This window comes from Gorilla gorilla, chromosome 12, assembly GCF_029281585.2.
Source record: "Gorilla gorilla gorilla isolate KB3781 chromosome 12, NHGRI_mGorGor1-v2.1_pri, whole genome shotgun sequence".
Lineage (NCBI taxonomy): Eukaryota > Metazoa > Chordata > Mammalia > Primates > Hominidae > Gorilla > Gorilla gorilla.
Window position 1 is genome coordinate 48,340,957 of NC_073236.2, and position 14,806 is coordinate 48,355,762.

The 14,806-nt window shown below is 44.6% G+C and overlaps 1 protein-coding gene across 3 annotated transcripts in view; it reads left to right on the plus strand.

Annotated features, from left to right (window-relative positions):
• Positions 1-5,669: 5,669 nt before the first annotated feature.
• The window catches only part of ACOXL (acyl-CoA oxidase like), a 389,165-nt gene continuing 380,028 nt past the window's right edge, over positions 5,670-14,806 (plus strand). For 2 of the 3 annotated variants that reach the window (XM_055378295.2, XM_031008100.3), the window contains exon 1: positions 5,707-5,952. In XM_055378295.2, coding sequence (XP_055234270.2) covers positions 5,828-5,952 — 125 coding nt within the window. In that variant the 5' untranslated portion in view covers positions 5,707-5,827. Of the gene's footprint in view, positions 5,953-14,806 lie in introns of all 3 variants that reach the window. The other variant, XM_055378293.2, reaches the window with a different exon arrangement.

Here is a 14,806-nt window from a genome sequence, read left to right on the forward strand (position 1 = left end):
GAGCAGCTGGCCCCAGTTGTCTGACACCAGCCACACTCCTGACCTTCTGTAGTTAGGACATGCACGTCTTCCCTGAGTTTCATGAGCCAATACATTTCCATTTTGTTACAGAGAATTCAGATTGGTTTTTACTACATTCTTGCATTGCTTAACGATGGAGATATGTTTTGAGAAATGTGTTGTTAGGTGATTTCGTCATTGTGCGAACATCACAGAGTGAACTTACACAAACCTAGATGGTATAGCCTATTACATACCTAGGCTACAAACCTGCACAGCATGTTACTGTATTCAATACTGTAGGCCATTGTAACATAAGAGTAAGTATTTGTGTATGTAAACATAGAGAAAATATAGTAAAAATACAGTGTAAAAGATAAAAATTGGTACACCTGTACAGGACACTTTCCATGAACGGAGCTTGTAGGGCTAGAAGTTACTCTGGGTGAGTCAGTGGGTGAGTGGCGAGAGAATGTGAGGGCCTAGGACATTACTGTACAGTGCTGTAGACCTTAGAAACACTATAGTTAGGCTATACTAAATTAAAAAAAAAACCTTTTTCTTTCTTCAATAATAAATTAACCTTAGCTTACTGTAACTTTTTTACTTTACGGTAAGATTACTGTAACTTCCTTACTTTATAAACTTCTATTTTTTTAACTTTTTGACCATTTCATAATAATATTTTAAAACACAAGCACATCAGCTATGCAAAAATATTTTCTTTATATCCTCATCCTGTATTTTTCTATTTTTATAATTTTTTATTTTTCAATTTTAAGCTTTTTTTTTGTTAAAAATGAAGACACAAAGGCACATTAGCCTAGGCCTATACAGGGTCAGGACCATCAATATTATTGTCTTCCACCTCTTTATCCTGTCTCACTAGAGGGTCTTTGGGGCCATAACACTCATGGAACTGTCATCTCCTAGGATAACACTGTCTTCTTCCGGAATCTTCCTGAAGGACCTGCATGAGGCTGTTTTACAGTTAACTTTTTAAAAAATAAGTAGGAGTACACTCCAAAATAATGGTTAAAAGTATAGTATAGTAAATACATAAACCAATAACATAATCGTTTACTATTACCATCAAGTATTATGCACTACTGTACATAATTGTATATGTTACACTTTTATACAACTGGTAGTGCAGAAGTTTTGTGTTTTTATTAACCTGGGCTCTATGGATCTGATCACAGTAGTTTGTTGACCAGATCGCCAGAAACAAGTGAGTAATATGTTGGGCTATGACTTTACGACACCAATGATGTCATGCGGTGATAGGAATTTTTCAGCTCCATTATAATCTTACAGGACCAATGTCATATATGCAGTCTGTGGTTGACCAAAACATTGTTATGTGGTGTGTGACTGTACTTGTAAGAGAAAGTCCTGCGTAACACAGATAGTCCAGGGAGCCACATTTTATTCTCTCTCTCTCTCTCTGTGTATATTTTTCAGACTCATTTGGAGTAAGTTGCCCCTTTACCCCTAACTACTTGAATTTGCTCCTAATGACAAGAACGTTCATTTAAATATCCACAGTACAATAATCAAAACTATAAAGTCAACATTGATACAGTATTATATTATCCATGTTGCTTAAATTTCACCAATTTTCCCAATAATGTAGTAATCCCCTGTGTAGCAAGATCAAGAACCATTGAGCCTAAGCCCATGGGCTGAGCCCTGGCTGCACAATAGCAGAGTCACCTGGGGTGGAGAGGAGCTTTTAAAAACTACAGATGCCTACCTCTAGAAATTGGATCGATTGGCCAAGTCGTGTGTATTTGTGTGTCTGTGTTCATGGTTACTCTGATACACACTTAGTGTGGAAACCATTGATCTAAGCCAGTATATGGTCACTTCCTTTTATTTCTTTCTCATTTGTCAGTTCCCATTAGTTCTGGGTGGGTATACTGGGTTGAATAGTGTTCCCTAAACGTTCATATCAGAAAGTGACCTTCTTTGAAAATAGGGGTTTTGCAGATGTAATCAAGTTGAGATGAGTCATGTTGGATTAGGGAGGGCACTAAATTCTACAACCAATGTCCTTCAAGAGAAGGGAGATTTGAAGACATAGAGACCCACAGAAAATCAGGCCATGTGATGATGGGGCAGAGTGTGAAATGATGCTGCTATAAGCCAAGCAATACCAAGGATTGCTGGGAGCCAGCAGAATCTAGAAAAAGGCAAGGAAGGATTCTCGCCTAGAGCCTTCAAAAGTAACAAGGCGCTGCTGAACATTTCAGATTTCTAGCCTCCAAATCTGTGAGATAATTAAATTTCTGCCGTTTACCTAATCAAGTTTGTGGTAATTTGTTACTGTAGGAAAATAATATAGTGGTCAAGGGACCTAGTTAAGCCAAGATGGCCCAAGGGCAATTTTACTGGGTCATTTGTCAGCTATTCCTTCCTAGTAACAAAAGATTCACAGGAGTGTGGTAGTCTTTAGCTTTGGATGGTGGGGGTGCCTGGGCGGATTACACTTCTCTGGCTCTTAGAGAGAGGTGTGGCTTGTAAACAGATTCTTGAGGTATCTTCTAGGATAGGCTAGATTATGCTTGACACTTCTGGGTGTACATTTACAAGTCCGTGGGTGATCCAAACCGTGCTCTCATCCTCTGACGCAGAGACCAGTGATGCTTCAGATGGGGGTTGCTCAGATGGACAAGGCCCGGGAGTAAGATGGCTTACTGGGAATCCACAAAACCTATTTGTTACAGGTTTCAAGTGAGACTCTTGATTCTATTCTTGCCACAAGGGGCAAGGGAGTAGAGTTTGAGTTTCCTGAATTTTAATGGGCTTTTGTTACTAAATATTTCTCAGTTTCATCTTTTACTAATAGAAGTCGTGAAGCAGTTGCCTCTCCCAACCCTAAAAGTCCCTGAACTTGTGGACTCTATTCCCTTCCATCCCTGCTTGCAAACTGGTTAATTCTTTTGTAAGCCCATCTCTTTCTTATAATGTCTTGCCAAACACAAGCAAAAGCAGCCAACATGCAATACTTACCTTGTGTTTTCAGCAACTTCTCTTGAAGTGATAAGTTCCAAGTTAGGTCTGTCTCCTGTCAGTGGCAATTTTGTCAAATATTTGCCTCTTCATAAAAGGGACCATTTTCAATTTTGGTCAACAACAATGCTTTGGTCGACAGCATCCTCCTTGCCCCTCCCAGCCTCTAAGCCAGTGTACCTATTTTAGTTTTTTATTTAATCAGCAACATTCTTTTAGTATCTTCTATGATTGGCTAGGTAACAAATGACCCTCAAAAAAAATCTTAGTGGTTGGCCGGGTGCGGTGGCTCATGCCTGTAAACCCAGCACTTCGGGAGGTCGAGGTGGGTGGATCACAGTCACCTGAGGTCAGGAGTTTGAGACCAGCCTGGCCAACATGGTGAAACCGTGTCTCAATTAAAAATACAAAAAAATGCCAGGCTTGGTGGCGGGCACCTGTAATCCGAGCTACTCAGGAGGCTGAGACAGGAGAATCGCTTGAACCCAGGAGGCAGAGGTTGCAGTGAGCCAAGATCATGCCATTGCACTCTAGCCTGGGCAACAAGAGCAAAACTCCATGTCAAGAAACAACAACAACAACAACAAAAATCTTAGCGGCTTCTAAGAACAGAGGTCTTTCTTTTTTCTCACTCAAGCAAACATTCACTTGGAAGTTAACTTAGTAACCTATCTTTTCAGTTTATAGGTCTCTGGATCAAGAGGAGCCACATCCTGACTTGATGCAAGGACCACTCTGTATCCCCCAGGGGCCTCAGACTTGATGTTGTGGAGGTGTGGGGCTTTGGCTGCTTCCCTGGAAGGATGGAGAGTATATTTTGCCTGTGGAAGGGAGAGTGTGACCAGAAGGGCAGATTGAATAGTCACTAGCTCTGCTTACAGATGATTTTGGGTGTTGACCTCCCAGGCATGTCCAGGGTGGTACCTCCCTTCCCCCATAGAGACAGGAGTGAGCTGCTTTGTCCAGTGGATTGTGAGTAGAAGTTATGTGTGTCTCTTCCAGCTGGAAGCTTTAAAAGCCAGTGTGGCCACACAATCATGGCTGTTCTGTCAGCCAGGACCTGGACTGAGGGGACATGGAACAGAACCCGCAGGTAGCATGAGTGAGAAATAAACTCTTGTCTTTTTAGGCCCTAAGATTTGAGGAAGTATATGTGAAGTTGTTTTGGGGTTGTTTGTTACCACTGCACTATTTTGGCTGATATAGAAGGAAATACTCCTCTTCTGCTTTGCACAGGGTGGTGCTTGGAGCTGCAGCATCCATCTTACAACTGGTAGAAGACAAGTTAAAAAAAAAAAAGGTAACGATTACATATAGAGAAAGGATGGTGGATGGTGGAGCAGAAAGATGCAAAGGACCTGGGTCCCCAGGGTAGAGCCATCAAATTCACCCCTGGGGCTTTCCTACCACCAGGCTTCCTGTGATGTGAGAAAACAAAGCCCCTTTTATCATGGATGACTGGGTATTATTACTTGCAGCTGCACAGGTGTGGTAGACAGAGGAATGACTCGCCAAAGGTGCTCATGTTTTAATCCCTAGTACCTGAGAATGTGTTTCTTATATGGCAAAATGGACATTGCTGGTGTGATTAAAGTATGGATCTTGTGGTGGGAAGATTATTCCCATTGACCATGGATTATTCCCATGGGTCCCATGTAAACAAGTCCTTTTAAAGGGAGGCAAGAGGGTCAAAGTCAATAGAAGATGGAACGATGAAAGCAGAGCTTGAAGTGATGCATTTTGAAGACAGACGAAGGGGCCAGGAGCTAAGAAATGCAGGCAGCCTCTAGGAGCTAGAAAAGACAAGGAAATGCATTTTTCCCTGGAGCTGTGAGAAGGAACCCAGCTCTGCCAACACCTTGATTTTAACCCTGTAAGTCCTATTTTGGACTTCTGACTTCCAGAAATGTAAGAGAATAAATTGGTGCTATCTTAAGCCACTCACTTTGTGGGAATTTGTTACTGGAAACGAATACAGATGGCATCCACTAACCTCATGACAGCAGACCACACCATCATCTCCCCAGCAAAGTAGCCTCTGGAAGGGAACGGCTAACATTTCCTTGAGTATTTAAAAGGAGAATCAACAAGGTATATGAGAATTAGGGAGCAGAAAGGAAGGAACATTTTCCACTTAGGTTATAACTCATTTTCCTCCAGCCACAACAACAAAAAAAGGAGGGTCCTGGGAAATGAGTATCGTGTTCCGGTCGATCACCTCGTCATGAATGCAGCTTCCAGCTACCCTGGACTGCAATGCTGTAGACCTGGGACGCCTTTAGATTACAGTGATATTAGAGTTCACAGTAATGCCCAGTTCGGGGAAGAGGTGAGATACAGCTGAGGAGGGGCCAGAGCTGGAGCCAGGCTATCTTGGGTCGTGGGGGTCAGGCAAAGTGGCTGGCCGGGAGATTTGCTGAGTGGGTCAACCGGCTCAGTCCTGAGCAGCCGGGCCTCTGGTGCCCAGGTCTACGTGACTGGCACCCTTTCTAAGGGTCTAATACTTGTTTCTTATGGCTCACAAATCTTGAGGGACAATTGATAACTGGAGGATAGAGTTTTCGGTTCCTCGGAAGGGCAAGGGGAGGCCACCGTAGGAACGCCCACTTGCGCTGGACCTCACGCCCAGGAAGCCAGGGCAGGGCGGGGCCAGGGAGGGAGGGGAGAGGAAGGTGAGGAGGGAGGAGACGGGCCAGGTGGGGTGGAGAGAAAGAGGGCGTGCGCTTCGGGCCTCACCTGCTGGGAGCTGGAGGAGGCGCGGAGCGAAGCCGGCCCTGCCAGCCACGCGGAAAAGCAGAGGCAGGTGAGCGCGATGGAGCCGGCGCCGGATCTGGGGCTCGGGGACTCCTCCCTGCACCGCTACCTGGACGGCGACTTCTGGAGCCTCAAGAACGAGCTGCGCAGACTCCTCGGCGGCTGCCCGCTCTTCCGGCAAAGGTACCGCGCCGCGGCCGTCGCCCCTGCCCGCGCCCCCGAACCCGCCGAGCCCCTAGGTCCCCGGAGCGTCGCTGCGGACACCGCCCTGGCGAGGGCGAGGTGGGGTGTGCGCTGCGCCTGAGAGGCAGGCCCCTTCCTCACCTGCAGGTGATGGGCTCTCCTCCCCAGGTGTGTGGGCGCAGCCGGCCGCCGCCGACTTCCTCGGCTCCCTGAGAGGTGTCCCTCTCCTCCCGAGCTCCCTCCTCCACGAAGAGTCGGGTGCAGGGCTGGGCCCCGCGGTGACAGGCGCGGTGTCTACTAAGACTGTGTGGCTGGAAGATCGGCCTTGCTTGTTTGTCGAACCTGTTTCTTGAGTCCCCACCCCGCGATGTCCCACCCTTGGTGGGGAGAAGGGGACAGAAAACCGGGATGGGATAGGCGCACAGGGATGGAGTGGCCCTGTCCAGGGCGTGTCTGGGCGTCGGGGTGGGACAGACTTACAGGACCCCCTCGGAGTGCAGGTGTGTGGAGTGGGCACCTTCAGCGGGGCAGTTTGGTTATAAGAAGAACTCAGGTCCTCGATGTCATCCGATGCCAGGACAGCCCTGAGAAGCAGGCAGAGGGTTGAGTGCAGCTCAAGTCTGGAGATAGAGAAATGGCTTAGTCACCGGACGGTCAGGACCAGAACTCGGCATTCGTGTCTCCTGTGGGCTCTCTTTCTCATACCCATTTCAAGCAGTCTGAAAAGCCCAGTTAGAGGCATGCTTTGGAGTTCTAGCTTAAGAAAGGCCCTATTAAAAATGTCAGTATGTGCCCGTGGAGGATTAATTGGTTAGCCATGCCCACTTAGCCCTCGTTTAATTTATTTTGCGGAAATGAGAGGGAAGGAGATGGCTTGAGTGAACGTCAGGCTGTCCTTGGAGAATCTGGGGTTCCTGCGCTGAGGTTACCTAGTGGGGAGTTGGGGGCGTTTGAAAGTTGAAAAGTGAGAAGTGTGGGATGGTGGGTATATCCATCGGTGTCTCGCCGACTTCTCTTTCCCTTTCTCTCATACATAGTTCTTTAAGTTATGGTTCTCAAAGTGTGGTACAGGGAGCCCTGGGGGGACCCAAGAGCATTTCAGGCGGTTCATGAGTACAAACTGTTTTTATAGTAATACAAAAAAATGTTATTAGCTTTTTCACTCTCATTCTCTCACTAATGTACAGTGGCAGTTTCCAGAGACCGCATGAAGTGTAGTATTCCAGCAGAAAAAAAAAAAAGAAGCAGATATGAGAATACAGCTGCTTTCTATTAAGACAGACAGTAAAGGGATTTGTAAAAATATAGAACAATGCTACTCTTCTTGCTAACTTTTTTTGTTTTTGTTTTGGAAAATAGTTATTTTCGTAAAATACACTAATAGATTTATTAGTTATTTTCAAATGAATTAATAAACATTTGAAAACTTTTCTGTTTTAATTTCTAATACGGGAAATATCAGTGGATATAACCCACCCAAATAAAAGCTCTTTGGGGACCTCATAATTTTTTTTTTTCGAGACGGAGTCTGGCTCTGTTGTCCAGGCTGGAGTGCTGTGGTGTGATCTCAGCTCACTGCAACCTCCACCTCCTGGGTTCAAGTGATTCTCCTGTCTCAGCCTCCGGAGTAGCTGAGATTACAGGCACCCACCACCACGCCTGGCTAATTTTTTGTATTTTTAGTAGAGATGGGGTTTCACCGTGTTGGCCAGGCTGGTCTTGAACTTCTGACCTCAAGCGATCCGCCTGCCTCGGTCTCCCAAAGTGCTGGGACCTCATAATTCTTGAAAGTGCAAAGAGTTCCTAAAATCAGCAGTGAACGGCTGCTTTAAGTCATACTGAGTTCAGTCGCATCTGATTAGACACACATCCCCTCTTATATTCCTCAGTCTTTTCAGTTTGTTCCTGGGCTATCACCTCTTTGTCTTTCAGTTTAGATAACTGCAGTTTAAAAGACGGAACAAAATTGTAATAACCAAACTACTGATTTGAGGCAAGCAGAAGGGACTTCCTTGTGAATTCCATAGGGACAGAGGAAAGGCATGCCTGGATAAGGGGTCCAGTGTGGCAGTTTATTTCCTGTGTGACCGTTGTCCTGGATTTTTTTTTCCCCCTTATTGACTTTACATTTGCTCATCTACAGAATGCAGATAATATCAATGCTGCTGTGTTATGAAGCTTGAATGAAAAACTGTTGCGTGGGCATGGAGTAAACACTGGTTGTGGTGGGATACCAAAACACACTTGCACGCAAAGGGAAAAGCAAAAATCCCATTACCCTGACAAACACTTTTCCGTTCTTTCCACTTCTTGTTTATTTACTTTATAGTTCAGAGTTGTAGTAATGGCATGAACAACATTTCATATTTTTTCCCCAAATGGTTAAAGATTCTGATATCTATCTATTTGAAAGTTCATATTGTACTATCAGATTTTACCTTAGCCCATGTTAGAAGACGGCGATCTTGATTTCTGGATGTTTTAACATTCTCCTAATGTAAAATGTTATAGAATATTAGGAGATGAGAAATAAAACTTCCTCCTCTCTGATGCAATGCCAGATCTCCTGTGGCTTGTCCCCACCTTACCCCAAACAGGTCTTTGCAGTTAAAGTAGGTGTAGGGGAGAGGGTTGTGGCAGCGTAGTGGTGAGTGCTGTGTGTACATAGTGAGAAGTTTGTACAGGGCCAGGCAATCCCAGGGCATAAGAGCTCAGGAAACAGTTTTCCTCCAAAAGAGGTTGTGCAACTTCCTACACACACTGGGTGGCCACTCTCCTCAGAGGAGGAGTTCATTCCCAGGGTGCTGGCCATCGGCTCCCAGGGGCAATGTAGGCACAGCCCAGGTTCCTCTTCTAAGGAGTGACTTTCTCTCTCCCAAGGACGAGCCTGCTGGGCTAAGTCCTCAGACTCCGGGAGCGCCCTGGCTGCTGTGGCCGCCCCTGTCCTATTGTGCATCTGACCAGGTGTGCTGTTTGTTGTGACAGCAGGAGCATTCTGGGTGACTGGCGGCTCCTCACTGGCATTTGCAGGGAATGTTAAAAAGCAACATCTGAAATGAGATAAGCTTTTGAGATTTTTCTGAGTTTGTTTATTGGTGAAGGAAAGCTCTCTCAGGAGAGGCTGGCTGGCAGAGGTAGGTACAGCACACACCTCTCACCCGGAGAACTGAGAAAGCCCCTCCATAGGATTCTGTTCTCTCAGGGCCTTCTCACACCCTTCTTCTCCCACTTGTAGCTCCTGGCTGCTTCCTTCTCCCTTTCTTTCTCTTTGTCCCCTTCTCTTTCCTTCCCTAGAGCAATGCACATTTCTCTTCCTAACCTTTTCATATGTTTAGCTTTTCCCCATAAGTATTTCATGAACACGTTCTCACTAGGAAGAGTGAAATAATTCGGACAACTTGAAAGTTTCCTAAAATGTTTCCTCCTACAGCCATTTTTTTTTTATTGTGGCAAAATACACACTATATAAAATTGACCATTTGACTGCTTCTGAATGTACAACTCAGTGGCATTAAGTGCGTTTACATTGTTGTGCAACCATCACCACTGTCCAGCTCCAAAACATTTCATCTTCCCAAACGGAAACTCTGTACCTGTTAGACACTAACTACCCACTCCCCTCTTCCCCCAGCCCTGGCAACCCTCATTCTACATTCTGTCTCTCAGCATCTGACTATTCCAGGTACCATATAAGTGGATTCATATAGAATTTGTTCTTCTGTGACTGGCTTACTTCACTCAGTATAATGTCCTGGAGGTTCATCCATGTTGTAGCATGTGTCAAAATTCCCTCCTTTTTGAAGGCTGAATAATATTCCATTGTATGTATAGACTGCATTTTGATTACTCTTTTTTTTTTTTTTTTGAGACGGAGTCTCGCTCTGTCGCCTAGGCTGGAGTGCAGTGGTGCAATCTCAGCTCACTGCAAGCCCCGCCTCCCGGGCTCACGCCATTCGCCTGCCTCAGCTTCCTGAGTAGCTGGGACTACAGGCACCCACCACCACACCTGGCTAATTTTTTGTATTTTTTAGTAGAGACGGGGTTTCATCACGTTAGCCAGGATGGTCTCGATCTCCTGACCTCATGATCTGCCCGCCTTGGCCTCCCAAAGTGCTGGGATTACAGGCGTGAATCACCGTGCCTGGCCTACATTTTGATTATTCTTGTATCTGTTGATAGACTTTTGGCCCTCAGCCACTTTTACTACTTTGTTGTGGTTGTTTTAGTGTGTTTTGTTGTGTTAGTGTGGTTTTTCCACATTTTTCTATTTTTCTTGGAGTTCATATACACATGTGCACATCATTTTGTTATATAAATAGGATCTCACTGTGTGTTTTGTTCTACAGCTTTCTCTTTTGAAATTTAATTCTTATTTTCATTGATGAAATGTGTGAAAATATTTAATGAACTTATACTGTGAGGTTTATAATGAAAAACAGCCATGCCCTGCCTCAACCCTCTTCATCCCTCATTTCTTTTCCTTGTGGGCCACTACTCTCAATTCTCTTACTTCATTCTCATGCAATTTACTCCATATTCCTAAGTAACACGTCTAAAGAGCCACCTCTTGGTTATCTACTGGCTTACTCTTATAGAAAATGAATGTTTCTCACTACAGCACCATTTTCCTTTTCCTATTCTCTGAAAGTCAGTGTATCACCATTTTTACTTAAATCAGTATCCAGTGTTCACATTGTTATTGCTATAAAAATACTGTTTCCAGCCATGCCCCACAGTGTACCATATTTTATTTCCTTCTGTCACAACCTTTTTATTTCTTCAGAGATAATTGTCTCCTTTATCCATTTGCTTAGTTTTCTATAAGCCCATCACTCACTGACCTCCACACTAGACAGATATGAAACAGAACAGATACAACAGATTTATCACAGGACAGAGCAGTTCCACTCGTCCCACTGTGATCAAACCTGTCAGGTAATTGGCAGTTCCACCCCTCCTGCCCCGCATGGACACATTCATTCTGGAGGCCTCCTTCCACAGCTTCAGTCCGGATGGGCTCTTCCTGCGTGTTCACCACCCCCTTGGGAATTTTCCTTGCATTTCCTCCATGGTCAAGTCACTGTTTTCCCAGGCTTTCTCTTTCTTGGTTACCCTTTGTAGAAGCTTAGAGAGGACCGCAGATTCATTAAGGCTACTCCTGTTGAGAGGTGTGGTTTGTGTCGCCTCCCCTTGATCTTGGGTAGTTTTATGACTGCTTTGGTCAACAGAAGATAGCTGAGATGACAGTGTGACAGTTTCCAGGCTCAGGCCTGAAGAGACTGGGACCTTCCACTTCCCATCTCTTGAGGCCCTGAGCTTCCATTTAAAAAGTGCTACTTGCCTGTGGCTGCCATTGCTATGAGGAAGTCCAAGCTGATGCCTGTTCAGAGGCTGCATAGAGAGAGGTAAAGAGATGCTAACATTCCCAACTGCTTCAGCAGACAGCTATTTCTGAGATGGGACCTCAGACACTGGAAAGCAGAGAAAAGCCATCCCTATTTGTTTCCTGTCCAAATTCCATGGAATAATAACACACTGTTGTTTTAACTTTCCGAGTTTTGGGTGCATTCTTACATAGCCATAGGTAACCAAAACAGTCTCTTATCTAATAGCTTCCTAAGAGAGGGTACCTGGGAATTAACTTTTCGAGATTTTTAAAGATTTTCATGTCTGAAAATGTTTACTGTTCAATTGACTGAAAATTTTTGTGGGTGTAGAGTTCTAGGCTGGAAATAAAATTTTCCTTAGGTTTTTAAAGGTGCATGCCATAACTTTCCAATATCCAACATTGCAATGAACAAATCTGACCCTTTCTGCACCTTGATCTGTTATATATGACTTGTTTTTGTCCCTCCCTACTGGAAGCTTCTTTTTGGTATTGTTGTATTATAGAATTTCATGATGGGGTGGCTTGACATGGGTTCTTTTAGTGCATTGGGCATGCAGTGGGCCCTTTTAATATGGAAACTTGTGTTCAGTTATCTGTACTGTTCTGTCATCTGGAACTCCTTTTGCTCAGATGTTGTACCTCCTTGCCTTGTCTTCTAATATTTTTCCTTCCTTTTTTATTTTCCATCTCTTTATCTTTTGGTTCTGTGTCCTGGTGAGATTTTCTCAACTTTATCTTCCAACTCTTCTTGAGTTATTTTTAAATATCTGCTGTCATATTTTTAATTTTCAAAAGTTCTCTGTTCCTTTTTCAACAGCATCTGTTCTTGTTTTCTAGTTATAAAAATCTCTTATTTTTCAGAATAGTTGATAGTAAATTTTGAAGTGTTCCCTTCTATTCTCTGCTTTGTCTCTGTTTTCTTTGAGTTCCTTTATTCCATTTGTATTTTTGACCTTTTTTATGTTTGAGGCTTTCATTAAATGTCAGGTCAGTCATGGATGTTTGTTCACAATATGAGAAATGTGAATAAAAGGCTAGTTGCAAATGGCGGGGTTTGTTGGGCCCGGGCTTTCTTGATCACAGAGTAACTTCCTTTGGCAGATCAGTATTGGTGTTTTGTTTAGGACAGGGTTAATTCCTCCAGTGATGAATCTTTTAGTCTCCTGACAAGTGGATGGGTGGAGAATGAGGGGCAGATCCTAATCCTCCTTCCTGAGACCTTGGAGGCCCCAGGCTCTCCATGCACAACGTGAGGCTGGTTAGAAAACCCTCCTTTCTCAAGGCTTGCATTTGTATACCTGATTTTGTTAGAACAAATCACTTGATGCCATCTTCTGGGAAATGGTCTAGGGTGTCCACAGCATGGAGGCCACCCCACATGATTGGCTGCACCCTGTGCATTGGTAAGTGGTGGCTCTCACTGAGGGGTCTCCTACTGGCTCCAGTGTTCCCCATGTGGGTCCCACAGTTAGCCTCCCATGCTACCCTCTCCTAACAGTAAACCCTCAGGCTTTGATGGACTTGGAGAGGGGACTTGAGGATGCAGCTGCTTTCAGAGGTGCATGGAGCCTCCACTTCCCAAGCATTTATACAACCCAGTGGCACCAGCTAGTTGGCTCCCTCAGCCCTGTAGACTTAGCATCCTCTGTTCTGCTAAGTGAGTTACCACTTGCCTGTTCACTGTCTAGCTGACAGTGTGTTGCTGCTATCCCTTGTGGAATGTCAGTTTCTCTTGAATTCTTGGTTGGTCCACATGGTTTTATGCCATAAATCATTTTATTATTGAATATTCCTGTTTAAATATGTTCTGATATCCAGAACTTGTAGACCTGTATTTATGTGTTAGTGTAGATAGGATTGTCTCATTCTTTTAAAAGCTGCATCAGTTACAATTGTACCAAATTTAATTATGCCATGCCCCATCAAAGGACACTCAGGTCATGTTCAGTTTGTGTTATCTTAAACAATGCTGCAGGGAGTACCCTCGTATTCATAAGAAGAGATTTCTCTGGATTAGGTTCTAGAGGTGATGCCGATGGGACAGAGGTATCTGCATGGAAAACACTGACCAATATTGCCAGATTATCTACCAAAGGCTCCAGTTTTATTGCTCCCAAGACTATATCAGGCAATTTCAAATCCGGTTTAATTGTGGGTGTGTAGAGCCTAATCTAAATCCCAGTGTTCATCTCTTCATCATTTGAGATACTGTGTCAGGCCCTGGAGATGGGCCGGTGAGTGGTGAGGTGGGCCCTGGCTCCCAGGAGCTTCTGCAGCACATGAACCATGACTGACCTATGACACTGGCAGCCTGCAGCCCCACAGTCACTTTTGGCATTCTCTTCTCCCCATTAACATACATAAATATCCCAGACATCCTATTTTCTACCATTCCCAGAATTTCAAGTCTCCAAAGGAGCACAAAAATATTTTGGCAAATCATAGGTTTTTAATGTGTAAAATATGCCTTTGTATTTGTAAACTTGAATGTTAAGTTTTATGAGCATTTACTGGATGTAGGGTCCAGACCTCTAGATAGGCAGTTGAGAGAGCTAAGGATGCTCCATGATACAGCCTGGGACAGGATCCCTGTCAGCCATCATTTAGGGACCTGATAGTGGGGAATCCACTGACCCTGTCCTTTGGAAGCTACAGTCTAATGTGGCCAGGTCCAGTGGGACACTGGGATGTCAGCGTGTTTGAATGTTGGAACATGGGGATTTTTCACAGTGAGAACACTGTTAGGTTGTGGCTGACATGGACAGTTGTCCTTGGTCCTGTCTAGGGGCCATAGAAATACAAGCTGTTCATGTTGGAGGGGACCTTGCCCTTTTTTGAAGGAGGAAACAAAGGCTTAAGGAGGAGAAGTGACTTACTCAAGTGTCATTCTCTTTTCTCCCTTAAAATATGTAAATATCCCAGGCATTCCTGGGATGTGGAGTGGCTTGGAGTGGCAAAGCCAAGAATAGGACCTCTGGGCTTCCGATTCCTCAAGCAGTGATTTCCAGTGTGTTTATCTGGAGTATCATGGTGTTGCGTCAGCTTAATAGGGCTGTCATAATAATGTACCCGGGCTAGGTGGCTTAAATAACAGAAATGTATTGTCTCAGAGTTCTGGAGGCTGGGAATCCAAGATCAAGGTGTCAGTGGGTGTCGGCAGGGTTGGTTGCTTCTGAGGGCTGCAAGGGAGAATCTGCTGCAGGCCTCTCTCCTTGGCTTGTTGGTGGCTGTCTTTTTTCCTGTCTTCACATGGTCTTCCCTCTGTACCTGTCTGTCTTCAAATTTTATAAGGACACCAGTCAATATCTGAATTTTTAGGGGGAGCGGGGGACACGATTCAGCTTGTAACACACAGTGAGTGTGACAGAGTAAGAACAAGAAGTAACACGTGCACCCGCGTGTTTGTGTGTGTATAAAACAGAGTTTTATATATTTAAATAGAAACTCCCTACCTCTGACCTCAAC